Below are 27,934 nucleotides of genomic sequence, written 5' to 3'. Positions count from 1 at the left end.
GTCTACAGGCTAAAGCGGGTAAGTGGGGCAGGCTAGCTGTAGCCTGCGTAGCAAGCGTTTCCGTACGAAGAGCTTTCCCGCATTCTAGGCAGCGCGTAAATTGGAGCGGGAGCAAAAACTCGACGAAGAAGGGAGAGGTGGAGCGAGAGAGGGACCCCTCTCTCGCCCCACCACTCCCTTCCTCGTCGAATTTTTGCTCTCGCTCCAATTTACGCGCGGCCTAGAATGCGGAAGGGAGCGCTTGCTACACAGGCTAGGCTAGTTGTGAATCTATTTCCACCACTGAACAGACAAGTGTTCAAATGTTTTTAATAAGTACAGCTCTGCTGCATCCTTCGTACAAGTAATGCCAAGATTGTCATACGATTGAAATAGTCAGTTATTTCATGTTCACTGGCTATTTTGTTTTTACAATGGCAAGGGTTCCCGTTTTAATACTTCTTCTTACACGTCGCGCAATCTGCCAAAAACCCAAAGTTACGTACAGCGTAATAGAAAATGGTTACAATTGCAGTTGTTTTGTTCTTAATTTATCCGAGTTTATTGTTGAGGGTATTTCAGCAGTGACTTCTTAAAACGCTCGTTATAAGTCATTTAATACTTTCAGCCTAAGAGCATTATACACTGTGGGTCGTGTGAACGAACGATGTGATAAATGATGTATGATGATGTACGATGAACAGTCAAATTCTCCCAGCCAGTATAAAAAGAAATGTACGTAAACCAGCGAGGAGACTTTGCATGTTGACAGAGGAACAGTAACAAATGAAAAGAAAAGGCTTTACGGTTACTCCAGTAAAGTAACTGACCTTGTTACCTATCCACTAAAATAAAATAAAACTATCTTGTTAACCTTAGCTTTTATGTACATCACAACAACAAAAAATAAACTAAAAAAAAATTAACACTGATAAAATACATACAAAGCTTTTTACACCTACTCTACTTTAATAAAGAGAGCTGTTCTTTGAGCTATGGCGGTTGTTTTATAAAAAACAAACACGAACTGGATTGATTTTTTTAAATTTACACGTGGATCTCTGCTAAAAGTTCCCTCTCACTTGATCATAATTTTGAAACTGTTGTTAGCATATCACTTGACTTCCATTGAGGAACCGGTAGATTCTACTGAAAAAAAGCACCCTAAAATAAGTCAAACTGCAACTGGAGAGCAAAGGGGATATAACTGCCTCCTGCAAAATGCACTCAAATTTTGGGATTTGACTGTAGTGAAAGATAGTCTTTCCAGCGCTGCAAAGTCGACAGTACTTTACGACTGAAGGCAAAGTTAAACATGAACATAACGAATTAATACATGGTTAGCAGGATGTACTAAGTTGACGGAGCTTGCACAATAAATAACCGTAACTACCTTAATAATGTATGATCTTTTACGCGGTAAAAAGAACCTATGTACAATGAAATAAAGAGCTGATATAAAATACAACAGATCTATAAAAATGCCTGTACTGTAACCAATTGCAATCTTATAACAATAACTTTTGGTCAATAATGTTCGCGATTTAAAAATTCCCCATTAAACTTAATTGATCTTTCTACGTTAATTTTAAAAGTCTTAGAATTCAGCAAGTATGCAATTCCTTCAATAATTCATATGGCCACCGCTTCATTGACACAGGAAGTCAACATCTTCATCACTCTCTTCCAACAGACTCGGATCCAAATCTATGGACGCGTTTCCACTGTTAAAGACCATAAACAGTTCATTTATCATACATGTATATTAAACAACTATTGGATGAGGTTTTTGTGATAACACTAACCTAATCTTCTTTTTCTATATTATACATGGTTTTAAAGAAAATAACGACAAAAGCATTATCGCACCGAACACAGTTTATTTTCGACAAGCTATGTTCTTACTTCGCTGTCCGTGAACTTGACATTGCTCTTCGAAATCATGCATTGCGCGCGCAACCTACAGATTACAGCTAATTCTGGGAAACAGCGCAACCTACAGATTTAATGATCTGCTAGGCAGATTAGTGAATAATCTGTAGGTTGCGCTGCTACGAGCAACCGACCGACTGTGACCAACCGAACGACTGTGACTAATACGGTCAGCAACTCTGTAAATGTCCAAACTACATCTTACAGTGCTAAGGACTGACATGACATAAATCAAAGGATATTATTTTCTTCTTAGGTCTCTTTCCCTTGGGTTTCGTCTTTGCCTTTGTCTGTCCAGCTGGCGGCGTTTTTCGACCCTTGACGACCTTTCTTGGTTTAGGCGCGCGTTTGTCTCGTGGTTTGCCACCAGGAGTTTTAACGTTGCCCTGAAACAAAAAGCAAAATCAAAACCTGTCACGTATTTGCACTGTGAACTTGTTGAAAAGCGACGGAGTCCAGAAGAGAGGTACAAAATTTTTAGTTAATAAAACCTTGTGACTAGGAAAACAAAACAAGACAAAGGTAAGGAACCATAGCAACGGTCCCGTCCACACAATGCGGGAGAAATTTTAAAACGCAGCTTCATTTCTATGGTTAGGCCTACCGTTCACACTAATCCGTCACGAAAACGGAACTTTTCGAAAACGTTCTTTAAACTGCAGGAATTTGAAAAAGCCGGCTTTGCGTTTTAGCGTCGACGGAATATGTTTTGAAAACGGAGCTTTCGAAATCGATGACATAAAAATAATCACGTGATTTCCCTGGCCGAGTTTTCCTCCAACACAAATCCAAAATGACCGGGGATTGCTGCGTTTTAAAATTTCTCCAGCGTAACTTGGAAGGGGCCAAAAATTGACGGTTGAATAGCATACCTCAAGGTCAGTCATCTGTCCCGCCTCTCCCACAGGACTATCTCTTCCACCATTACCAGAATCATCACTGTCTTCTTCCGATGGATCAAGCTTCATCATCAGAAATTTGAACTGACGAAGACACAATTACGTTTCATTAATACTTACAAATGCACAGCCACAAATGAGACCATGTATTAATGACTGGATTTATGAAAAGAATGTCGATGAAAATGCGCTCCTCTCAAAATAGCTACACACTTTTAGTCACGACTACTAAAGGCCTAAAGGCGCGGTGGCCTCATGGTTAGCGCGCTCGCCACCGGATAGAGCAGTCCGGGTTCGAGCCCTGGCCGAGAACATTGAGGTGTGTTCTTGGGCAAGACACTTTACTCTCACAGTGCCTCTCTCTAACCAGGTGTACAAATGAGTACCGGCGAATTTAATACTCGGGCAGCCCTGCGATGGACTAGAATCCCATCCAGAGGGGAGTAAAAATATTCCTAGTCTCTTCATGCTACAGAAACCCGGCCACTTGGTTCGTATGAAGACTTTACCTAATGGCCTAAAAATCACTCCAAGCAATGATAAAGAAAATTGAGATGACCACGAAAAGGAAGATAAGACCGTACATTAAAACAGACTGTCGTTCCTTTAAATTTTTATATCGTCCACTTTGGAGAGCAAGCATCGTTTCTCATAACCTCAATATAGATGAATTGCTTCGAAAATATTTAAATTCTTACCTCTAAGTAGTCGCGGACTAACTGTTCATGACTTCTCACAGCCTCTGGTTCTTCAACATATCGTAAGACTTGCTCAGGATTAAAGACAACTCCGACTTTTCTTGACACAGTCTTGTCATACGTCTTGGTGGGCTCGGACGGAGAATATTTGTGACATTTACTAGGAACAAAGATAGTCAAATTTATCAGTTACTGAAGCAAGTACAAAGTTGTCACCCGTTCTTGCCCGGCTATTGCCTTTATATGCAAGCGTGACGTGAGTCACACAACACTCTCCTAAGACAAAGAATCGTTGTGAAAAACTTGTTGGTATCCTGATAACAGACGTTTTCTTTTCTGTAACAAAATTTTGTCCATCAAATTTAAGTACACGCTACCTCATGTCAGAAGTAAAGCCCTGGCCAAACGGACTCGCAAGTAGACGCAAGTTGAAAGGTTAAAAACTTGGCTCTACTTGCGACTCCGTTTGGCGAGGCCTTGCGTGCACTTCCGTTGACTTGCGATGACCTGTATTCACTTTGGTCGAGATCAAATTTGCTCGCAAGTCGAGGCAAGTTGAGTGAAATCCATTCGTCGTTATATCAACCAATTAGCCAATCAAATACAGCCTTGAAATGAGATTTTTGGGGTCTTGCATGTACAACTGCGAGTCCGCTTGGCCACCCATCGCAAGTCTCCACGCAAGTTCAACTTGCGGCTACTTGCGATTGCGTTTGGCCAGGACTTAAGAGGAAGAAAACCTCTGGGACCTGTGTACTGGATTGGCGTAAGTAGGTGGCTAACGCAAAATTTGTATACGGTGGTTCGTTCTTGGCTTCTTACCTGTCTGAAAATGCATACAATTCCTTTAGGTGCTGTTTCAAATACAGAAGCAGTAGGCAACCTTGTGAAGAAACGCAACACTGCTCGAAGATTGTTGGGTCTGGGGGAATCCGAGCTGAATGTAACAGAAAACAAAAACAGTTTGGTTATATCATACATGAAAAGAGACATTGCGTTTTAAATTCAGATTAGCATGGACTGATGCTCCAATTAAATCTGATAACCCTTGGAATATGACAACACCCTCGGACACATTTTCTATCGGTGAAACAATTAACTGTGTAACAGCCAACTAAATGCACTGATTCCAAATAGACGGTCGGCTAGGTTTGTTAATTGCTGATATCCACTTCCTCACAAATGTCTTTTTTGAACCTTATTTCACCTACCTAAAACAGACTCGAAGGTTTCTTCTTCTTCAAACTCGTTCTCTAAAGGTGGAGGAACATTGTCAACTCCTTCAACTGTTGGCGTTACTTTGGACGTCATAGCCTGTTAAAAAAACATTATAGGTAACTTACAACAACAATACAACTCGTCATGTTAAGAGGCAACCTGCCTTTTACATGTAACATTAATTGCACAACTTAAAGGAGCTCAGTCACAGTTTGCGCATATTGAAGAGTTTTGCCTCAATTTTTCAAATTCGTCGTTTGTAATCCGTGTTAATCTTCTCCATCCTTAGCCATCCTTGTTCCTTTATGGTTTAACACTATCTCTTTGGTGTTTTTCTATCTTATTAAGCTGTTATTTTCAGGTTTGCTACCATTTAAAGGTAATTTTGTATGTGGCCAAAATAACTCAAAATGCCGTGACTGAGCCCCTTTAATGTTTCAACAAGCCATTTCTGAGTTACCTTGTGTCTCTGTTTCAAAACAAGTCCTTGTGCAAAACCTTTCATAGGAAAATGAGTTTGATTTACACTGTGCAAATGAACCTCTAGGCGGAACACATTTTTGTATGAATCGTTTCGCACGAAAACTCGTTTTCACACAGAGGTAGAAGCCAACTCGGAAATGGCCTATTCAGTTTCCGTTCCGAACGATAAATAACAAGAAACTGGTAAAACACATGAAAGACCTTATGAGAAAATTGTGTTGACATGGGCTAGAAAACAGTGTCTGAAGACTCGAGAAGACCCAAAATTAAAAAGATGTGAAAAGTTCTTAAAATTACGAAATTCCCCTTTCATTGGATCAAATGAGTTCTCGTGGAATTAACATTTGAGTTTTCTCAATTCTTTTTTTAATTTCATTGTCTTAAGGATCGAATTCTGACAAAGGCTTGTGAAACCATTTCCTAATCGCACTCGCAATGAAGATGAAACCGTTTGCTTTGACTATCGTCTTAAACGAGCTACGTCACGGCTTGTGCATCTTGAAAAGTTTAGCCTAAATTTTTCAAATTGTTCGTTTGCAATCCGAATTAATCTTCGCCATCCTTAACCATCCTTGTTCCTCTATCGTTTATTAATATCTCTTTGGAGTTTTTCTATCTTTGTAAGCTACTATTTTCAGGATTCCTTCAATTTAAATGATGAACAAGACCTTGTCTCGGAATCAAATTCACAACGTGAAGGGCAGCCTTGCGCACTGAATTTTTTAAGTCGCCATTTTTTTCCCTAAAATACCGTGACTGAGCTCCTTTAATGTGACGCTGAAACTGAAACTGTTTGACTGGGCTTGAAACTAACTTACCTCTTTGAAGGAGTGGAGCATATTTGCACCTGTCACGGATAGGATGTTGTCAATGTGGTAAATGACAAAGAGTGGCTCTTCTTGAACAGAGTAAGGAAAGTGCGCCATGTTATCGGCCACGTACAGCAGAAGGTCTAATTTGGCACCCTACATGAGAGTTAAGAACACGGTGTGTGAACAATCGCGCTGTTACAATGGCTTTGGTCCCGAGCTCATACACTTCCTCTTATCAAAAAAAAAATAATAATAATAAAAGACCGTGTATAGAGACGCTTCTTCTATTCAGAGAGCGCTTTCCATTCGACCATAAACTCAGGTTTGCATTTCCGGAAATTTCCAGCGGCGAATGGAACAGCATTTTCCGGAATATCAGGTAAAGAAGACAACCTTACGAGGTATACCCAAATATTCGGAAATTTTTTTATCGGGAGAATGTCCATTTCATTTCATTTGATTTCTCCCCCAGCACTTCCGAAATTTTCGGTTGAATGATTCGTTTTCTGATTATTTAAAAATTTCGGGATTTTCCGGAACCTTTCCCAGGAAATTTCCGTACCCTTCGTCGCCGCTTTGTAATTTTTGGTTGAATGGAAAGCGCCCCGAGACTCTCTGTGGTCGCTACGCCCAGGTGAGGTCACTTCACTGTCCATGCTGTACCACCAAATGCGATAAACCGAATATACTGTACCATAAAAGATGTATGGGTTACTGACCAAGTGTGAGGTCAAGATAGCTGGATATTGGCCAAGTTCTTTTTTTGCGTGTTTATGGACCGAGACGGAGTCAAGGGCTATAAACTCGCAAAAAAAGAACGGGGCCAATATCAAGCCATTTTGAGCGAACAAGCTTGGTCAATAAAGGATTTATTATATGGCCTTCGCGGAAAATTTTCTTGCGGAAAATGGCGGGTAGTCCCGAGCGGGCAAGATAGCTCCATCGGGCCCGCTCGGGTAGCCAATCACAGCGCAGGATTTGATTCATCTTACCCGCTCACGGAGCTAGCCATATAATAAACAGTCTTTCAGAATACTGGAAGCCGTTGTCTACTGGACGGTATTAGATCCAGCCTTCCCATGCACTGCACTGATTATGTTGGGCACTGTATTTACCATGGCATGGTATAAAATACTTAACAATTAGACCCGTGGCCCTTGAGGGCGAAGGGTCTAATTGATTTAGTATCACCCAACTAGTCGGACAGAAAAGGCAATAATAAAGTTAGCAAATGTAGTTATACAACGCTTTCGGCTGGTATACCAAGGATCCCACTGGTCACTTATATCCAAAAGGTTCGTGTGTATACCAGAAAATACAAGTGATTCGTGGGATATTCCCTGGTATACAACGAGAGAGCGTAGCATAACTAGTAGGCAACATGGATGAAGAGGAAAAAGAACTTTGATTTCGAATTCAAGGGGAAAAAAAAAAAACCCTGGCGTACCTTGTGATCATCAAATATTCTCAACATAGACTGTAAAAGGGACCGCCTTGGCTGTCTACCAGTTCTTATGATGGAATATAAATGACTTAACAGACACTGGTTTGTATCTTTTCTGAATCCTCGGATCGGTGTTGTTTTATCCTGTGGAATGAACAAACAAATAGGTGACCAAACTCGTTAAAGGGCTCACTCACCAATGGCACATCTTAACCACTTTTTTTTCAAGTTTGCCTTTCGACATCGTACTCCGTATTAATCTTCTTCATTGGAAGGCAATCTTGTTTACTTTCGGCCCATTATCATGATTACAACATTAGACTTACTTTGAGGTTTCCTTTAATCAGAAAAATAAATTTAAATGTCGAGACATATATGTAATTCCTTTAACGTCCGAGCTAACCTCTGAATGAAAGTTAGCTGATGGCAGTAACGAAACAACAAGTAAAACAATCTATCCATCCCCCCTTCTGTGAGACATCAATGATCAAAAGGGTGCCTTAAACCGAAATCACAAACCTTGTGAACTAGGCGTTGAAGTTCAAACGACATCTTTATTCCAGCCAGGGCTTTCATCTAAAATTGAAAAGATATCAAACAGTTTGCCAATGAAAGTATCCTTTTTCAAGTATAATCGTATAATAGGTTTCTGGGGTTTTGGTTACCATGCTGGACTCTACATCGAGCACAAAGATGCATGCGAAACACAAGGAAATCTGACTAAGCTTTGGCTTTTAAGCCAAACTATCACCCAACCTCGTTCCAAGAGTCTCACCTTTCCGCCCTCGCGGAGCGAGAGAGGAAATGGAGGGTGGGAATATGAAAGACCACGGAAACAAGGTTGACTAGTACCAACCTGAACAAACATGGAATATTTGCTGTCAATCTCTGACAACTGTTGGTCTGATTTTACTCTCATTTGTTGTTCTTCATCAGTTCCAATGGCGATCAGATATGGAACACACTGTAGAAAACATAGCAAATAGAAAATCTGTCAAAGCTATAAACCAGTATTGAATTCAATAACAGTGCAAGAACAGTGTAGAGCTCTTCTAAGACAGCGTCCACACTACGCGGGAGAAATTTCAAAACGCAGCTTTATTTCTACAGTTAGGCCTCACGTCCACACTGATCCGTCACGAAAACGGAGCTTTTCGAAAACGCTCTTCAAACCAGAGGAATTTGAAAACGCCGGCTTTGCGTTTTCCTGAGGACGGAAAACATTTTGAAAACGAAGCTTTTCGACAACGATGTAGTCACGATCACCACGTAATATACCGAGTTTTCGTCAAACACAAATCCAAAATGACCGGTGATTGTCGCGTTCTTAAATTCCTCCGGCGTAGTGTGGACGGAGAATATTTGATGACTCTTGAATCCTCCGTTTTCTAATTCCTCCGGCGTAGAGTGGACGAGGCCTAAGATATAATGATGTCTTCTACTGTGACCAACAAGACTGGGTTAGACACACACGCGCGTGTGTAAATGGGTTTGTGAATGCAGACCTACACCTATGCAATTTCGTACGTGCCAAAGTTGTTGTTTCAATTGATAGGCAATGCTACCGACCTGTACGGGATGAACAAGACCTTGTCTCAGAATCAAATTCACAACGTGAAGGGCAGCCATTCGCACTGAAGGCTGGGGGTGTAAAAAGCTCTCCAGCACACTCTTGAGATACACTTGCATCACTGCACTAGTTGTACTGTGGAAAGGAAACCATACACACAATCAACTTCAAAGTTCTGTTAAGGAAACAACGTGCTTATAACGTTTATTTTTCTTACATAAGCAAGGCCCTTAAGGACCTTCAAGGACCTAACACAACCTCTAGAAGACATATTACTCAAACAGCACAGAGCTGCTATCCATCTTACACCTTAATGGCAAACTTGAAAGGTACATCTAAGTTTTTTGGAACTATTTACCATTTGAGAGGTTGCGAATCAATAATGACAACAAATATTCACTTTTAAAAAATCTGTTTAGTCTTTAATAACGAATTCAAGTCTTTTAGGGTGCCATGTATACAAACGTTGTACGTCAAACAATACTCACCCAGACTGACTATCCCCCAACTCCTTGAGGTTTTGATTTTCCTTTTCTTTTTCCGCTTTCCTATGTCCTAGAGTAAGACCACAAATGAACATATTATTCTGTTACCTTGATACTGTTACACCATTCACAATTCGTGACTTAAAAAACTATTTAATCTACATCGTTACTTAACTTCGCCTTAACAAACTCGCAAAGTTCAGGAAAATATTTCAATTATTGTTATTTGACATCTTGATTATAAGCTTGACCAACATCCAGTGTTGTCACAAAAATATTTTCGTGTTTGCTGCATCAGAGGTTCCTAGCTGTTTCAAAACATGACATTGTTCTCAAACTAATAGTACTGACATCGCCAGTGATTGATTAGTTACATGAAGCAAAGGGAGGTACGGTGGCCTCATGGTTAGCGCGCTCGACTCCGGAGCGAGCGGTCCGGGTTCGAACCCTTGCCAGGGACATCGTGTTGTGTTCTTGGGCAAGACGCTTCACACTCACAGTGCCCCTCGTCACCAAGGTGTATAAATGGGTACCGGCGAAATTAATGCTGGGGATAACCCTGCGATGGACTAGCATCCCATCCAGGGGGAGTAGAAATACTCCTGGTCGCTTCATGCTACTGAAACCGGGATAAGCTCTGGCCTGATGAGCCACTTGGCTCGTATGCAGACTTTACTCCCCCCCTCCCCACCCCTCCTTTAACTATACATGCACTATTTTAGTGTTTCTCTTACTGTGATGATCTTGAACATGAAGTCTTTTTTCCTCCTCTAAAAGGTGTGTCTGCAAGTTCTTCAATACCTTACAAAATTAAAGGATAAGACTACGTCACAAAAAAAAAAAAAAAAAAAAACAGCAACTCATCCGCGGCTCTGAAAAAGATAATTTTATTCTGTACATTGACAACAACAACATCTTTAGTTTCTCAATACAAACTATATATATCATTACATTTTTAGGCCCAGGTCAAACGTCGAACTTCAAATGAAACGAACTGCAGTGGAACCCCGTTAATCCGGTCACCAACGGGCCACAAAAATCTGGCCGAACTATCGGGGTGGCCGTATTAACGAGGTTCGTTAAATAAGAAAATGACTGACTGAGCTTTTGTTCAGGTCAGAATAAAGTGACCCTATTAACGGGGCGGCCGTAAGGCGGGGTTCCGTGTAAATCGAAATTTGAGTCGATCCAAACGGGTAAAGAATTTAGATCGACCAACACGTTCTATCCGTCAGAAGCAGACGATCCAAATTCAGTTGCACAAACGCAGTTGAGTCAAACGTCGAATTTATCATGAACTTCATTCGCTCAGTTTAGTTCGTCTCATGTGAAGTTCGACGTTTGACCTGGGCCTAACATATGTCGGTCGTATATTTCAGATAAAGTAACTGTTGTAATCCTGGAGGCTAAATGAACCGTTAGGTTTTCGAGTTATTCTCCAGCCTAGCTATGTCTAATTGTAGGACGGGAGAGATTAAGGAAGAATTGTCAGTCTACAAAAAAAAAAAAAATTTACCAATGACCAGTGCAAAAATTGATGTAAATGAAGTAACCTACCTGCAGTTTAAGCTTCAAAGGCTGATTGGGCTGTGATAAGATTCCCTGGTAAAGATCCTTGGCTTCTCCCTTCAGGAGTAATTCACCATACCTCATACAAAGAAACCCTGAAGAGATACGAATGTGATCATCAAGTAATTTTGGAAAGCCGCAACGGCAATATAATGAACACAAATCTCAGTACTACCGAGTAAATTGAAATTATAGTAATGTTTCTCAAGAATTGACATGTTAGGAGCTTTTAAAGGTTTTGCTCCGAACGTCACCTACGTTTTAATCATAACGGTTTGAGTCAGTGGGACTCTAAGAGACAAAGGTAGAGAGTAGGAAAATTTTGTGCCTAATGCAGCTATTATTAGGGAGTTTAAGCAACGACGACGACACCGAGGACGACGCCCAGTAAAAAATGAATTTATATTTTACAAGCGAAATTTGCAATTGTCTAGATCTGTTAGGTACGCAAATGGCTCTAAAAACGTGTTTAAGCTAAATATGCAAAGACGGCGTTCAGTTCCAAATGGAAATACGAAAAATTAGCCGTCGTCGTCTATGGGGAGTTAACAGGGACCTTACGCATATACGACGGCGACGACGAGGACGACGCCGAGTAAAAAATGTGGTTCTATTTTACTTTGGAATTTCGCATTTATTTGGAACTATCCAGTGTGTCTGTCGGTATTAAAACTTGCCCCTACTGAATATGCTCCGAATGCGTTCAGTTCCAAATAGAAATACGAAAAATTAGCCGGTGTGGTTCATGTTCACCAGACAACGCAGAATATGGTCATTTCACGTTGCTGTTTTGCAGAGGACGGCAAAGAAATGTACCAAGAATTATAGTGCACGTGTACAGCCATTGTTCTGCTTATTAAACCTTTTGTTTGGTGACGTTCTCGTTGCCGTTGCCATCGTGTTTTGCGTAAGGTCCTTAACGAAACCACGACGGCAACGGCAACGGGAGCGTCACTGAACAAAAGATTAATGAGCAGTACAATGGCTGTGCACGTGCGTTATAATTCTTGGTACATTTCTTTGCCGTCCTCTGCAAGACAACGACGTGAAATGACCAAATTCTGCGTTGCCTGGAGAACGTGAACCAAGACGGCTAATTTTTTAATTTTTTATTTCAAATTTATCGCTGTGTTCCGAATTTAGTTTTGCGATAGCTTTGACAGTGATAAACAAAGTAAATGACTTTAGAGTATCGCTAGATTCGTAGGTAAAATATAAATTCATTTTTTAACCGACGTTGTCCTCGGCGTCGCCGTCGTTGTTTCGTAAATTCCCTTCTGTTCCGTAGACCACGCAGAACTTGGTCATTTCACGGGTTGTTGTTTTGCAGAGGACGACAAAGAAATGTACAAAAATTTATAACGCACGTGCACAGCCAATATTCTGCTCATTAAACCTTTTGTTTGGTGACGTTCTCGTTGCCGTCGTCGTCGTGGTTTGCTTAAGCTCCCTATTATCACTTTGTCCAGCACTGTGGCGCATTTTGCGAGCTAAAATGGAGAATTTGGCAGGCTAAAATGTATTATAACCCGCTGAAACACTTACAAATAAGCCTCACCGTTTTTCCTTTCGTGTCTTTAACAATTTTTGAAAACTCAAATGGCAAGATATTGTCATTTCTAGCCAGCTTCGCGTGATGTAAATAAAAGTCAGTCAACTCATAAACGCTCGCGTGATTGTTCAGACTGTTTTGTTGTCATTTTTTGCAGTTTTTCTTTTCTCAATGCCTTCCTATGTGATAATAGTGGTACAGTTTATGTTCTTGGGCATAAATGTGTTTTGCGCCCTTCTCGGAGCTCCTTTTAACCCTCGCTTAGCGGCTCGGGCTAAAATGAGTCTGTCCGAGTCCGGCACTAAACGACACCGCGGAAATACGTTTTTTGACGTCACAGTAACTGGTCAGTGGTCATCACCATCGGGCTGTGTTGTCCTTCGATCGATCAGTTCTCTGAGATCGGTATTTTGCTTCGTTTTAAGGTTGAAAATATCCTTGATACTTCTCGTTATTGGTGAGCTTGACGCCCTTAAATGGGTTTTTAATACTCAAGCAATGTTCGTAAAGAAGGGAGGGGAGTCATTTTGTGTGAAGTAATGTGTAGTTTGCTGACTCGAGCCAGCTCGAGCGGACGAAGCGTGGATCGCGTTGCTTCAGCCGCCCTCGCCTCAGAATTGTCAAAATCAACGATGGGTATCCAGCAAAGCAGAAGATTGGTCCTGTATGCAGGTTTTGCAAGGATTTTGAAGACTGGTTGGATTTAAAGTGTAATTTGCGCGAAATGGTTAAGGTACTACATGTAAGTCGGGACCGTTTTATTCACACTCACTTTGCGCCGACGTGTGGTGCTTGTTCATTGAGATTATATTTCGGAACGCGTCCAAGAAACTTTGATAAGAATTTGTCTTTAAAGACTGGCGTTTTGGCGTTTCTATCACCTTTCTGACTTTCTGCGCCTTTTGGAACGGGTGAAATAAATTTTTTGTACCTGTCGTTTGCTGTCAGAATGAAACATTTGTTACATTTGTTCATTTCATTCACAAGATATTTCTGTATCATTAAAGATTGTTTAAGCCTACATTCATATAATGGTGGCGTTTGCGAAGGGAGTAGAAATCGAAAATATTGTGATTTGTTGGCCGCAGTGAACGCTAGAAATACTGAAAACATTTAAGACCGCTCAATATGTTCGGTTCAATGACAATTTTTCCTTGCTTGAGGTCTTTTTTGTTTACATCGATTAAATGTTGATAGTACATGGAAATTTTCAAGACCGTTTCCTTGTACATGTATGCACATGTAACTAAATATTTTAAAATGGCCAAACACCTGTATTTTTTTACAAGAAACCGCTTCCACTTATGGAATGTGGTCAAGTTTCACTTCTTTTGATGCTGAAAAGACATTCAACATTTCAGAGAGGCAGTAATCAACTCCACAATGAAACCCACTAGTTTATTTTGTTTACTCAGTCATTTGAAGCTTTTCGATTTCTATTTCCCTATCTCACATGTGCATTGTATCAACTTATATATATTTGACTGTTGTTGTTTTTCCTTTCATTTAATTTAATTCAGATGAGCTTTGCTCAATCACTACAAAATAATTTTTACATTGCAATCATACATGTACATATCACATGCTTTGAATCAATATGAAATTAATTATGATCCCCTTAGTAATAATATTGTATCATCCTCCCTTCTGTAAGATTCTTACTTAACTTGTAACCACTTTATTACAAGACATTATAGCACCTGATGGCAATAAATTATTTATATGTAATTATATGTATTTATTTTTTTTTCCTGTGATAAATTGGCTAACAAGTGGGTTTGTTTATGCCACTGTGTCTCTGAATTGGCTTACTGTCGTCTACAAACCATTGGTAATATATCTTCGCTGCATCTAACTCAGATACTAGACACAAAAGCATGTATTAAAGAACAGATACATTTCTTACAAATTAATATTTATTACATTTAGTTCATCACTTAAGTTCTACAACATTGCTTTTCTCCAGTGAGAAATTTTGTGCAAAGTCTGAAGTTGTAAGTTGCAAAAACAAGTTCCGTCAGTAGATGCGAATCACTTAAAATCAGGCTTTGGTACAGTAAACTGAATGGCAGAAAGCGAGGAAATTAGAAATTGTCTCAAATACACAAGTGATAAAAGAGGTAAAGTTGACTGAAATCTACAGACTCCTTTTTTTTAGGTTTAGGGTTAAGGTTAGGCCTAAGGGACAAGGTGGGAGGTGCGGTGGCCTTGTGGTTAGTGCACTCAGCAATGGATCGAGCGGTCCGTGTTTGAGCCCTGGTCAAAGACATTGTGTTGTGTTTTTGGGCAAGACACTTTTACTCTCACGGTGCCTCTCTCCACAAAGGTGTACATATGGGTACTGGTGAATTTAATCCTGGGGGTAACTCTGTGATCAACTAGCATCCTATCCAGGGGGTAGTAGAAATACTCCTAGTCGGTTCATGCTACAGAAACCAAGATAAGCCTGGCCTGATGGGCCACTTGGCTCTATGCAGACTTTACCTTTTACTTAGGGACAAGGTACTGCATCAAGTGGGGGAAGGGACAGTGGAGTCAGAACCTCCCACTTCCCATACCCTGTTCTCCCACTTTCCATACCTCTATCTCTTGACTCCCACCCTTGTTTGTCCTGCTCCTGTCCCCTGTAAATTAAGAGACTCAAAACACATCCTAGTCATTTAGCTGCACAGTCCTTAGGCATTTCCTTTTCTTTTTTTCCTTCATTTTCAGCCTTGCTACTCTTACCCACGTCTTTCAAGTGAATGACCTATGACGTAACCACTATCAAAGGGTTTCATTTTGAGCCTCATTTTGAGCCCAAGGGTGAATTTTTCTTTGCCCATCGGCCTAGAAGTCTCTAAAGACACTAAATGAAAGTCAAGTAACATTTTCAGTTCTTGTTTTTGAAAATATTTGTAATATGTAAACAAATATTAATTTTAGAAAGTTATACAGAGTCTCAGGCTCTAAGGTAATGTGGTCAGAAATTGTCTGGGTGGCCTTATAATCAGAAGATTGTTGTGTGAATAAAGGGGGGATAGCCTATTTATAACTAAAAATGAAATTCATTTATTGAGTTTTAACTGGAAGTTGTCATTACCCAGATTTTATGGTATTTTTATTGTCTTACAATAACATATGCATGTATTTTTAATTATCCTTTAAACAGCTTTGTATTCCATGTCTTCTGCCATCTTAAGATAATCAGATGTCATGTACTTCTTGTGGTTTTTTCTAATAGCTAAATAGCTTTTTTTTTCTAAACTCTAATAGCTATGCAACTAGTTTAAAATAATTTTCACACTTTAGAGGCGCTATAAGCAAAATACAGAACTGCAACAATTCGAAATTATGACAAGAAACAAAGAAACAATAATAAACATGAAAATTTAAAATTTTATTTTCGTCAGCCTCAAGCTTCCTGAAGTACAGTATGATTAAAATTGGATATTTTATGATAAAACATACCTTGATGAATTCTTCCTCGAGTTGAGGCCAAATTTTGAACCCTTTTGGGGATTCAGTCCTACACTTGTTACACCAACATGTCCAAGATTTATACGAAGTACTGCTTCGATTTCGGCCAACTTGGTCTATAATTCGGTGATACCGAGTGAGGACAGGATGACCGTGTTTATTTCCGCGAGTGCCCCCAATCGAACACGAGCATGTCTTCCCGACGAATTTGATCGAAATGCCGCTTACATACCGATTCATACGGTTAAAGCCCATCAATTCAACAAACTTGAGAAGTTGATGTCCTCAGAACACCGCTACAGCAACATAAAAGCTGCCTAGTTTTAGCCTTAGGGCACATCGTAACGTAAATTGCCACTGGCTCGCCACTTGCGAGCATGTACTCTCACGAAACAACAACAATTTCACACCGTGTGCAAGTTCAGTTTGTCTTTGGCACAATATATAATATTAACTGAGAACTATCCAACAAATGAGCGGAGTTTAAAAGTTAAGTTTACAGTGTGCGCTCTAAGTTTTGTATCTTTTTGACTGTCGACAAGACTCGCTCTGAAAACAAAGTAAAAGTTGCAGACATTTTGTAGTTTTGTTAAGGTGTACCGCTGACCAGCAAAATACTGTATCGCGCCCCCAAAAAAGTATTTCCGCGGTGTCGCACTAAACTTATTTATGTGCGCTAACTAAACTCTATTAATGTATCATACTGTAGGTTTTCACTGTTGGCATGACAGATATCGAAAAATCGACTTCACAAAACCGGTGTTTAACCCGATGTGAATTAACCTACCTAGTCCTGTAATGGCTTTTTGACAAACTTCTTCATCACTGTGCTTAGTGAAGTAGATGTACACAGCAAACACTCTGTCCTTAGTGGAACCCTGCTTAAAATAGAGAACCAGCACATCGTCATCAGTGATCGGCATCAAATAAACCTGTCACTGACAATAAGGCCATAGCTTTTTTTACTTTTTCAAACGTAGAAATGAGTTAATTAAGCTGGACATCTCGCAATTCTTAACCTTCAGTCAGGAGCCTTTCCACCGAGATGTTACTGGTAATCATCTGAGGACCTCGCTTGCCAGAACTTCAGGCTTCCGTGACACTTTTTTTTATAAGGATAGTTAACTTGTGGAACGGGTGCCTTATACCATAAAAAATTTCGATTCTCTATCAAGTTTTAAGAATCACGTAAAGAAGCGTTATTTTTTCGTTTGCATAACGTCTTTGATGCAGACAATATCCGAACATGCAGAATTGTCTGCCCCAAACGCCGCCGCATTTTTTCTTAATTCTTTTGTGGGTTGGGTTTGGGTTTACAGAGTTCCACGTTGTGACCGCTGGGGTCGCAAATACCAAATTCTTTTCACTGGCGACTAACTTTCCTTGCTTTTCACTGATTGAAATACTTTTGCTGGAGACTAAATCTGAAAACTTAGGGGCTACCTGGCCCCAAGGTTTTTTCCTTAAAGTCGAGCCTTGGTTTAGGTTTTAACTTGGGATGGGTAGGCAGGCCTTGTAAAGGACTTATATCCGTTTGTCTTTCTGCCGGCCACCCATCAAATTTGTAAATAAATAAACATATAAATTTTGCCGAAATGAAAAAATTACAGCATCATACGACAGTTATTTGCAGGAGCCTCCATTTGAATGGTTACACAAATCAAACAAGTGTTTTATTAAAGTTAGTTTATAGCATTGTTACAGTCATATGGTCGAATGTAGTTTGAAAGATGGAGCTTACCTCATTCTTTGGTTTCACATCACTGTCAAAATCGAACTGCTTACAGAGCAGTCCAAGAGTGAACAAGGATCGTAATAGAGTTGGCCTGTTCACCTGAGCCTTGCCAGGATTCTTGCACAGATCTGCTTTGGACTTTGCTAGGTAGCCTAATAATCACAAGAGTACAACAACAGACCATTGATACAAACAGCGGCGACTTGGTGCAAACTCTTCGACATGTTCGGCTATTTTATAGACTGGTTCTGTACGCTTTTTGTTACATTGTGTCTACCATTCCAAAATTTTTCATGACCAAACAGAAAAGTCATATTTCTCTGAAGGTTTTATCAAGATTGAAAGATCATGTATGCAAGCTTTTTTCTGTAAATTCAACATTACTTCATGTAGCTGAAAGTAGTTCAGGCAAAGTTAACCTCAAGAAAATGTTGGTCCGTGATTGTCCATTCTGGGTGACTCAAGGGAGTCCTTTAAGCCCTGCAGTTTGACTTGCACACGATGTAGTTGCTTATTTGCCGCACATGGGTGCATGATAAGTTAATTTATTTACACTGAATTTTTTGCCCATACGTACTTCATGACTTTCCATGAGTCAGGGTCCGAAATTAACTTTTTAAGGCAGGCGCCAACTGGCGACTGAAAATTTTTTTTTCAGTCGCCATATGGAAAAATGTGGTCGCCAAAAAGTGTCAATAAAATTTTTCCTTCGCAGCGAAAGAGAAACCAAAATTTTTGGGCGCCATGGACTTGCCGGAGAAATATTTGCAATCGATGTAATCAGGAATCAAACCAGTACGCAAATCATCTTTTGACTACTTTGACAGATCTACATTTCCACCTTTTGACGCCCAGAGAATATCTAAATCTTCAACTAACTTCCTCACGGATGTTCCGTCTCCACCTTGTAATAAATTATGGAAAGATTTCAGAACATCTTTGGACACCAAATCGCTGAACAAATATTTACGGCGAAAGAACGCACGTGGCCTCTTGCGCCTGCAATACGTATGTTATGGGAAACCGCTGAAAAAACATGGGGGTGAAGCTTCGCAGTGATCGTAGCTGTGAAACGTTGTGGTAGATTTATGAGGAAAATTGGTTTCATAGTTAAAAAGCAGCGGGAAGGTGAAAAGTAAGTGCCCAATTGGCGGGCGGCTTTGAATTTTATTTTAATCGATTTGGCTGAAAATCAAAGTTATTGTATAATTATCGTGGCATGAAATAATTAATCGCTCACTGGCGACCAGTTGTGAAATTCTGGTCGCCAGAGCAAAATTTTTAGTCGCATTGGCGACCAGGAAAGCGCAATTTCGGACCCTGTGACTGAGTTTTTTTCTCTTTGTTGGCCTTACACTTACCATGGTACTTTTGGAAGTAGTCCTTGACGAGCCGGATGTTATGGGTGACTTTATTTACCACAGCACCTAAACAACTTATGCAACTTTGAACAACCTGAAATATAGAGCAAGAGTACAGTACTTCAATAACAGAACTGAAAGGAAAAACCGCTTAACTTTGACTGCAAAATGGGTCTTTGCAATCACAGCAAAAAAAAAAACTCTCTAAGTGTTAAAACAATGTTCAAATGTTGTTTATAATGGCCAATGCGCTTACATGTAGCTACAACTACAATCATAGACAAAAGGTCTTGGGACAAATTTTACACTTTTGGCACTTTTCCGCACACGCCAGATGCGAATACAACTTCACCTGCCTAACCTCGCCCCCCACCCCACATACAATGTTGAAAACTAGTTCCGGCAATTTCACCTAATTTTCAACATTGCATTGGGTGGGGAGGGGGAACAGCAACGCGTTTAAAATGGATATAGCAACGTTTTTTTTTTTCAAGCTTCAGTTCTAAAACACATATAATCCATTACATTGCATAAGTGCCCCAAGGATTTTTGTCCACGATTGAAACTAGTTCACAGGCATGCCACTTAAACTGAAAGAAACAAATATATCAACTCAACATAATAGGCTGAAAAATCCCCAGTGACAGGAGGCAGACCAGTTGACTATTTACAAGCATGACCGAGTTGAACTAGGGTCTACCGAGAAACAACTCCAGCTTAGTGGTCAGAGCGGTACTTGAACAAGCGACCTCCGGATTTCAACTTCAGCATCCCAACCACTCAGCCACTAGGCCAAGCTGCCTCCTCCTAAAAAAAAAGCACTATCTGGGTTCCTACCGTTTGCCCATGTTTGACTGTAAGTCTCATCAAGTCCTCCTCTAAACTAGCGAGGAATGTTTCACTTGGATGCTCCATCAGTGGAACTACAAGCTCCAAAATGCGCGCAACATTATGAATCACAAGGTAATCCCCTTGGGTCTACAGTGAACAGTGACAGAGGAAAAAGAACAAAATCCAGCAAATAAGTCACTCTAATTTTGAAACATACATATACTGGAATAGGGCGTGGCCTCCTGGAACGAGTTTTGCATTCCAAATAAATATAGTTGAACCTTCATACTAAAGTTACCTATAAGGACGTCCTATGGTGGAATTCAGTAAGGAAACTGAACAATATAATGCAACACAAAGCAAGCTCTTCTGACGCCAAAAATATACTTTCCAAAAGTGCCTAAATATACTCGACTCGCAATATTATCAAAACAAGCTGCTGTCTGAGTGTTACAATCACGTACATGTGAAGCAAGTATTATTTTTGTTTTCTTTACAATCTACATTTGAACATAAGCGGGCTTACATGTATGTTCAAAGGGCTCATATTTGGAAGAGAAAGGGACACGTTTGTAGCGAGAAGCTTTATTTTCAATAGTTAACATTTTGTTTTTCATACTTACACTGCACTTTGTACTGAGGTATGGCTGTAATGTCATAGCATGCTTCACTAACAGCTGTGGTTTAATCTTGCTTATCAGGTACAATGTAGACAAGCTTGACACAAGTCTTTGGCTGCTTGAGCCTTTGCCTTCAGACTGGGCTGCAACAACGAGACACATTACTGACACAAAGGATAAAGACCAAGGTTCTTATTAATGTTTCTCTTCGTGAATAACAGGAAATGATGTTCATCCTGGCATTCTATCCTTTCTCAGTGTTCTCAGAGTGTTCTCAATGTGTTTATTGACTTGGTTTTCTCCACTTGGTTGACCAAACAACTTTTATATTCTTTCTAGTTCTATAGAAGGCTGAATGCAACAAAAAAAGAACAGTTTTCGCTTACCAACTGCTCTCTCTTCCAAACTCAACACATTCTCAACCAGACAATTTACAATTTGTCGACTGGCCTCCTCTGAAGCTTTAGAAATAGAATCTTCCTCATTGTGAAGCAGCTACAAAGAGTATAAAGAATTAATAACACTTTTAGTACCAACCTTGAGGTATTCAATAGCTGCACTGAGAACAATGCATTTTTTTGTTGTTTGCATTTAGTTCTTAGAGTTTGGTGTTGGTATTTTCCTTAACTGTCTTTATAATAACGTAACATAATTCCTCCTTATAAACCCCACACCTCTAAACAAAAACATTTAGCAGTGATACTATAGATGTGGAGCATTTGGCAATTTTCTTATTTTTCACTGGGTCGACTGTAGATGCATGTTAAAACTCCTCAATGTATCGAGGAACTCACATTTTCCAATAGCTGCTCGAACCAGTCCCCACTCTCACCACATGCTGCAACCTACGTTGAAGATAGTCAAGTTATACAGACAGTTTTGTAATTACAATTTTTTAAAAGGAAAAAAAAACATTCACTGCATTAAGGATAGATTCCTGGCAGCCAGTCTTTTCTCTTAAGGGCGACTGTTTATCTGCAAACATGAACGCATAAAGGCAGCAATGATGAAATGGGGTTAGCCTCATTTCGAGAGAAAAACAGGCTGCCAACACTCTACATTAAGGAAATAAAGACTTACCACATCGGTCATATGAACAACACGTTTGACAAGAACATCAGAGTTTTCATCGTTCTTGAGTGGAGTAAACCACATCTGCTGAAACACTTTGGTGACCAGTTCCTGAAAAAATTCATTAAGCAAAGCTGACTTTATTTAAAAAAAATAAAAGGCTATTCCTAAAGGGCAGATCTAGCCAGAAAAAGAGAGAGAAAAGATTTGTCTAATTCTAAAAACCAATCCTGTATTACCTTTATTCCTTCTTCATCGCATATTCTTCTAATGATCTTGACACATATTTCAGTAGCTTTTGGAAAGTCTGGATGACTAATGCATATGTCTCTAAGGATTTTGATCACTCTTTTCCTTACACTGATGCCAGTGTCCTGTCAAAATGAAACAAAACACAAAAGAAACTTATGGATTGAAATTTGGTCTACTTTATATATATTTCCTCATTTCTCCTAGTGGGTACTGGGAATGTAAAGTAAAAATACATGTATCCTCCAGTCAAGGATTTCATTGAGGGCTCGGAACCAAGCAAATTGGTTAGCTGCAAGAATAATTTTGCCTGCTTTCTGGACCATCTTTAAGAATTTTTGTCTTATGAAGCAGTTCAATTCAAAAAAAGGTTTGCATGCTGGTGAAAACCAATTCTCTTCCAGCTGAAAACATCAATGAAACCCTTGTGTCTTCAATGTCACATCCTTAGAACAACATATTTAGTCACATCTTGAATAGCGTCCATTCCAACTGTGTAACTAGCATCAGTAACTCTTATGCTATTGTCTTTTCTCCCTTGTACAACTTCAGCTTTGTTAGAGCAGTCATGGGCATTGCACCATCACAGAAGGCAGACCCTTGACCATGACAATTGAACTTAGTATTGGCTTTCTGTTATCAACCCAAGTTAACCCATTTGAGGAAGATTGCAGCGACACTTGTCTGTGCGACTCCCCTCTAGTTACCAAGATGTATACTGTGAACTGCAACAATATCATAGTTATTCAATATTTATCTTGTACAAGTATATAATGAGAACAACTTACAAGTATCCTCTCAATGATCATGTCATAGTATTGAAGGATAAGCTCTGGTTTATTGAGGACAAAACGTCCAATGAGCTCAACTGCCGCTTCTCTTACACTGGTTGACATGTCCACAAATTTTGAATGAACTCCTTTCTGCATATCATCCTAAACATGGACATAAATATAAATAGGCAAAAGAGTTAAAACATAAAACAAGGTAAAGGTTAGAATAAATCATACGTATTTAGTAGCACAATTTATTTCCCTGGACTAATTTCTAATACTATATTAAACAGTTATTGTACATAGTCAACTAGATAAATTACAAAAACAATGCTAAAATACATGTACATGCATTCTTACCCTTGAGAGAATGGAAGGATCGGCGGAGATGACAGCAGAGAGTGCCTTCATTGCCTTGGTTCTGATGGCGACAGCACTCTCATTCAGCACTCTGAGGATCTGTCCAATGTACAAGTTAACATGTACAGCTGTAGTAATGACAAAAATCTAACTACCAAGTGGTGCTTACACTAGAGATGTGTTTATATCAGGGGGAGGGGGGGGGGAGAGGAGGAGAGGAGAGGAGGTGAGGTCAACTCTGCACATTGTTTGCAAAGGTAGAATCATTAATTTTAGTCACATTTGTGTTTGTTTACATGTTTTCTCAGGAACAACATGTATAAGGCCCTGAGTCTCAGTCTGAGTAACTGTCTTAACAGTTGTCTTAACTGAGGTGTAAAGATATCCACTGTTACTGCATGATGATAAGCCATACCTGGCTCAAGTATGCGTCAAAGCTCCTTGAGAATGATCTTGATGAAGCAAGATGTCTTGTGACCAGTGTTGCCTGATCATAGTCTAAACAGTTACTAGATGATCTGCAAAGATCAAGGTATTTCATTGTCAAAGACTATTCCTGTGAGTAGTTCCCAAATCTTTGTACAATTTGTAATAAACCTCATTGAAGGTCTGACATGCCAAATAGCCACTTCAGATACTTATGGAGTTCAGAAAATGCACATATACATATGTATATAATTTGAAACTGGTATATGATATCACAGTGATCACCACTGAATATTCCTTCAAATTTTGATAACAATATATTTAAGAGTTTTTCTGAGAAATGACTGTGTTGGCTCATGAATGCTTCCTATGTTTCAGTCAATGTTTTAGTTTGAGAAAGCACTTTTCTAAAACCAGGCAATTAATTCTCCCTCAATAAACCTCTGAGAGTCCATTCAGAATATTTCAATCCAATGATGCAGCTCTACAAAGGTCCAGGAGGTACATGTACAGCTTTTTGTGTGATTTGTTATGGTTTGGTTTAAATTAATATTTTTGCACACAAGTAGCAACCAAACAGACATGTTACACAAATGCAAAGAGGGGCATTTGTTTTAATATACATCATTAGGCTACAGCAATGTACGGTATCCTGTTTTGTTTTTGTTTGGTTATAAATTTGTTTGTCTGCTTCAGCCAAGACCACATGTAGCTACGGCTGTATGCCTTTCCACAGCAAAACAAGAGAGCAAGTAGTATTCACCTGAAGTTTGACAGATTTTTTCCATCCAAAATAGACAACAGGAAAGCCTTTTTGTCTTCCAGCTTTGCAATGCTTTGTGCTCCTAACAAGGCATCATTAGTCACTCCTTCTGCAGCATCAAGGGGATCATCAGCAGGACTCCTTAGGGAACGCTCGATTTCAATGTGGTTATCTCTAATCCACTGGGCCAGAAAGAACTGCCTAGCAAACTATGAACGAAAACAAAATTAGCTCCGTAAACTTAGAGGAAACAAAAGCTTAGACAATGAGGGTGATCAATCACGAACTGGCTGTGACAAAGTATTTGGATACAAAGATGAACAAGATTTAGATTTAAGATCAAGGTGATTATTAGCTTCTCAAATCTGGGACCCCTGATGTTGCAACAACAAAAAAGGAGAAAGGAAAAAAATATATTTAACTACCATGAAAGCTGCATCTGTGTTTCCCTCAGAATTCAACCAGTTTGTAACAGCTTTTTGTAAGATCTGGTTTCTCTTGTCAGAACGTTCATCCTTATTAAAAACAAAAGAAAAAAACATAACAAGAAAATGTTATCAATCACGATATTGCACATGTTCAAAGTATGCAAACTTACATGTACAACAACATATTTATTCCTTCATACATTTACACTTTTATTAATAATACATATCATGTTTGTGGATTTTCATAATTGTCAAATATAATGTGTCGTGAACCTCTGACTACCTACTGAAGATGAATGCTATCAAAAATATAAACATCATGTTACATGTGTATGTACATTCTGTGAAATATGTTGAGTTACATCTAATTTGCAAACTTAGCAACAGGGACTTACCAAATGAGAAACTTCATCACTGGAGTCATCAGACACTTCCCCAAGTTGCTAAATAAAAAAAACACATTGTGCCTCTTAATTATTTACAGTTGAACCTCGATTATCTGTACCTCGATTATCTGGATTTCTCTACTATCCGGACTTTTTCTCTAGTCCCAATTTTGTCAAGAATATTTGTTAGTCATGATCAAGATCCGTAGCAATTTATTCTTTTTAAAACTATAGCATTGAAAAGTGCAGTCAAAAGTGAGTTTGCTTTGCTTTTAAAGAGCAAAAGCAGCGCTCGCATGTGCCGTAACTAATGTAGCACACTCAAATGAGTTCTGATTGGCTCAGAGTTGAGTGGTTCAAGATGTACAGTAGACCATATTGTTTTCCAAGTGATTTGTAAAAGTGTTGTTTCACGATTAAATGTTGCTTTATTTAAACAGTTTGGTTCTTCATCAATATTCATATTTTCGATTATCTGGACCCTCGATTATCCAGACTATTTTGTCTAGTCTCAACAAGTCTGAATAATCGAGGTTCGACTGTATCAGTAAGAACTTGATTAGGAATATACAAGAAAATTACTAAACAGTGGCTGACAGACAAACAGACAGACAGACAGACAGACAGACAGACAGATGGGCAGACAGACACTGAGCTTGTAAATCTCTACTTGAATCATTTGTTGAACCTTTATATAGGTACCTCCACTAAAATATCTGTGATGCTTTCTGTATCCTGTTGACTGTTAACAGCATCTTTTCTCAAATGAGCAGCAACGACACCAAGATAGTCAATGGCTGAGACTCTCAGGCTCACATCATTTCCTTTGTTGTTAAAGGTCACAATCTACAAAAGAGTGAAATACATTTTATAAATAACTTTAACATCGATTTTAAAAATACTATTTCTTTTATGCCTTCTGGTCCTATCTGCTACTTGGGGGAAAAGGAACTAAACATGGGCACTTTTCTACCTATATGTACATGTATACATGTATTCAGGGCTCAAAAAAAAAACCTGAATTCCAGCTTGCCCTTAAGACAAGTATCTCTAAAATATTGCTCATTCCAGGCAAGTCTTAGTTTGATCTTTAATGATTTGGTTGGCAGTCAACTTGCCTGATCCCGGGCAAGTGAGAATGAAAAGGTACTTCCCCAGAAAGAGAATCTACTCGACCCGGACAGCCGGACGGCACTTTTTTCAAGCCCTGGTGTATGTAGGGTTGTAGTGAGTAATGTCAACAGCATAACAGTCTTGTAAGGCAAGAAACCAGTAAAGTCATTGTTGTTTGAACTTTCAGCAAGACAACTCAGACAAAGTTTTGCCCTGTCTTACATTGCATACATGTACCTGACAAGCACAGGAAGCTGAACTTACCAACAACCTGCCTAGAAGGGTGAGCAGAACCTCTGCAGCAGGCCAGTCAGGTCTGTTCAGTGTAACCAGAAGGTCTTGAAGGAAGTTCTCAAACAGTGGACGGTAATCTTCTTCATCTTTCCCAACACTTATGCATCTACAATAATTTTAGATATGTAAAAGGTACTGTCAACACAGGTTCAAAAGAAAAGACATTTCAGCAGCCATCAACCATGTTCAACTTCTCAAGCTCTGAATTTTCAAAGGCTTCGATTTACCCGTACACTAATTCCTTGGTAAAGGAAACTTGACTATGTTGGTACATGTACAGTATACATATGTATGTAGCTTAACATTTAAGGGGAAATCTGAATGAAAATCAAGCAATTTCAGTTTAAAGTGGACAAAAACCTTGTACCAGAATAATTTTAAGTATAGTATAGTCCTTTTTGCATAACAAAAACAATTACCCATGGGAACTTGAGGAAATAAATTTCAAAGTTCAGAGAAATTGTGCATTTCACCAGAACTTTCAATTGTTTCACACGAACTTCAAACTTTGTTTTTCGACATTTGGTGTTAACAGAAATGATTTCTTTTGAGATATTTAAAACAGTCACACAGAAGTTTTTAATACGATGTAGACAATCTTGGTACAAAGTTTTTGTCCACTTGTTACTCGACCATCTGGTGGATTCCTTCTCAATTCATCTTCCTACAAGCTCAGTTAGAAATCAATCATTAAACATTTCTCAAAATCAGTTCTACCTTTCCCATTATTGATTAACATGACCATTCAGATTCTTATAAGAGAGGAATAGTGATCTTGTGGTTAGCATGTTGGATTCATCTCCAAGAGAGCTCTGGGTTTAATGCTAGCCACTGTCCTTACACTTTGGTCATTGCTTACACTAACCCTTAGTTTCCCTGGTATTAGGCAGTCAGGCTCAAATAAAGGGTGTATACCCTATCCACTGGATAAATCACTATCCAGTGGATAGCATGGTTTGTTTTGCCAACACTTATCTGGCCTCAGTTGTTTGAAGGCTGGATAATGCTATCCAGCCGATAAATCACTATCCAGCAGATAAGTGTTAACAGAACAAACCACACTATCCGCTGGATAGTGATTTATCCACTGGATAGCGTTATCCACCTTTTGAACAACCAGGACCAGCTAGATAGCGATTTATCCAGTGGATAGCGTTATCCACCCTTCAAACAACCGGGGCCAGAAGTATAACCTCCCCCTCCAAATCCTTCATACATGTAGCTGATGACCTTTAAATTACCATTTCCCTGACAATAATATTAAATGTTTTTCCTGCCGGCTGAGCTTGCAAAAGAGGAAGGAAATGAAGTTCTTTCACACTAAATGGGAGACCTGGGTACAAGTCAGGATGCCAGTTTCACGCTCGTTCACGTGATTCAGTTATTCTTTTCTTGCCAGACAGTGCAACAGTTTTCCCACCCTC

The 27,934-nt window shown here is 39.4% G+C and overlaps 1 protein-coding gene across 2 annotated transcripts in view; it reads right to left on the bottom strand.

Annotated features, from left to right (window-relative positions):
• Positions 1–586: 586 nt before the first annotated feature.
• The window catches only part of LOC145467597 (nipped-B-like protein A), a 41,665-nt gene continuing 14,317 nt past the window's right edge, over positions 587–27,934 (bottom strand). Inside the window, exons 17-47 of one of the 2 annotated variants that reach the window (XM_081451172.1) lie at positions 26,481–26,616; positions 25,806–25,949; positions 25,113–25,160; positions 24,715–24,804; positions 24,290–24,498; positions 23,516–23,618; positions 23,101–23,199; positions 22,756–22,902; positions 21,958–22,092; positions 21,728–21,829; positions 21,442–21,492; positions 21,034–21,142; positions 20,651–20,790; positions 20,034–20,174; positions 19,197–19,290; positions 17,842–17,987; positions 16,888–16,981; positions 11,078–11,184; positions 10,255–10,321; positions 9,524–9,590; positions 9,035–9,170; positions 8,322–8,429; positions 7,985–8,041; positions 7,469–7,609; positions 6,028–6,174; positions 4,720–4,822; positions 4,331–4,445; positions 3,509–3,668; positions 2,784–2,894; positions 2,154–2,297; positions 587–1,696 (exon numbers count right to left, since the gene is read on the bottom strand). In XM_081451172.1, the coding sequence (XP_081307298.1) occupies positions 1,628–1,696; positions 2,154–2,297; positions 2,784–2,894; positions 3,509–3,668; positions 4,331–4,445; positions 4,720–4,822; positions 6,028–6,174; positions 7,469–7,609; positions 7,985–8,041; positions 8,322–8,429; positions 9,035–9,170; positions 9,524–9,590; positions 10,255–10,321; positions 11,078–11,184; positions 16,888–16,981; positions 17,842–17,987; positions 19,197–19,290; positions 20,034–20,174; positions 20,651–20,790; positions 21,034–21,142; positions 21,442–21,492; positions 21,728–21,829; positions 21,958–22,092; positions 22,756–22,902; positions 23,101–23,199; positions 23,516–23,618; positions 24,290–24,498; positions 24,715–24,804; positions 25,113–25,160; positions 25,806–25,949; positions 26,481–26,616 (3,520 nt within the window). In that variant the 3' untranslated portion in view covers positions 587–1,627. The remainder of the gene's footprint in view (positions 1,697–2,153; positions 2,298–2,783; positions 2,895–3,508; positions 3,669–4,330; positions 4,446–4,719; positions 4,823–6,027; positions 6,175–7,468; positions 7,610–7,984; positions 8,042–8,321; positions 8,430–9,034; positions 9,171–9,523; positions 9,591–10,254; positions 10,322–11,077; positions 11,185–16,887; positions 16,982–17,841; positions 17,988–19,196; positions 19,291–20,033; positions 20,175–20,650; positions 20,791–21,033; positions 21,143–21,441; positions 21,493–21,727; positions 21,830–21,957; positions 22,093–22,755; positions 22,903–23,100; positions 23,200–23,515; positions 23,619–24,289; positions 24,499–24,714; positions 24,805–25,112; positions 25,161–25,805; positions 25,950–26,480; positions 26,617–27,934) is intronic. The other variant, XM_081451173.1, reaches the window with a different exon arrangement.

Source organism: Orbicella franksi, chromosome 14 (genome assembly GCF_964199315.1).
Source record: "Orbicella franksi chromosome 14, jaOrbFran1.1, whole genome shotgun sequence".
Lineage (NCBI taxonomy): Eukaryota > Metazoa > Cnidaria > Anthozoa > Scleractinia > Merulinidae > Orbicella > Orbicella franksi.
This window is presented reverse-complemented; position numbering and strand designations above follow the sequence as displayed.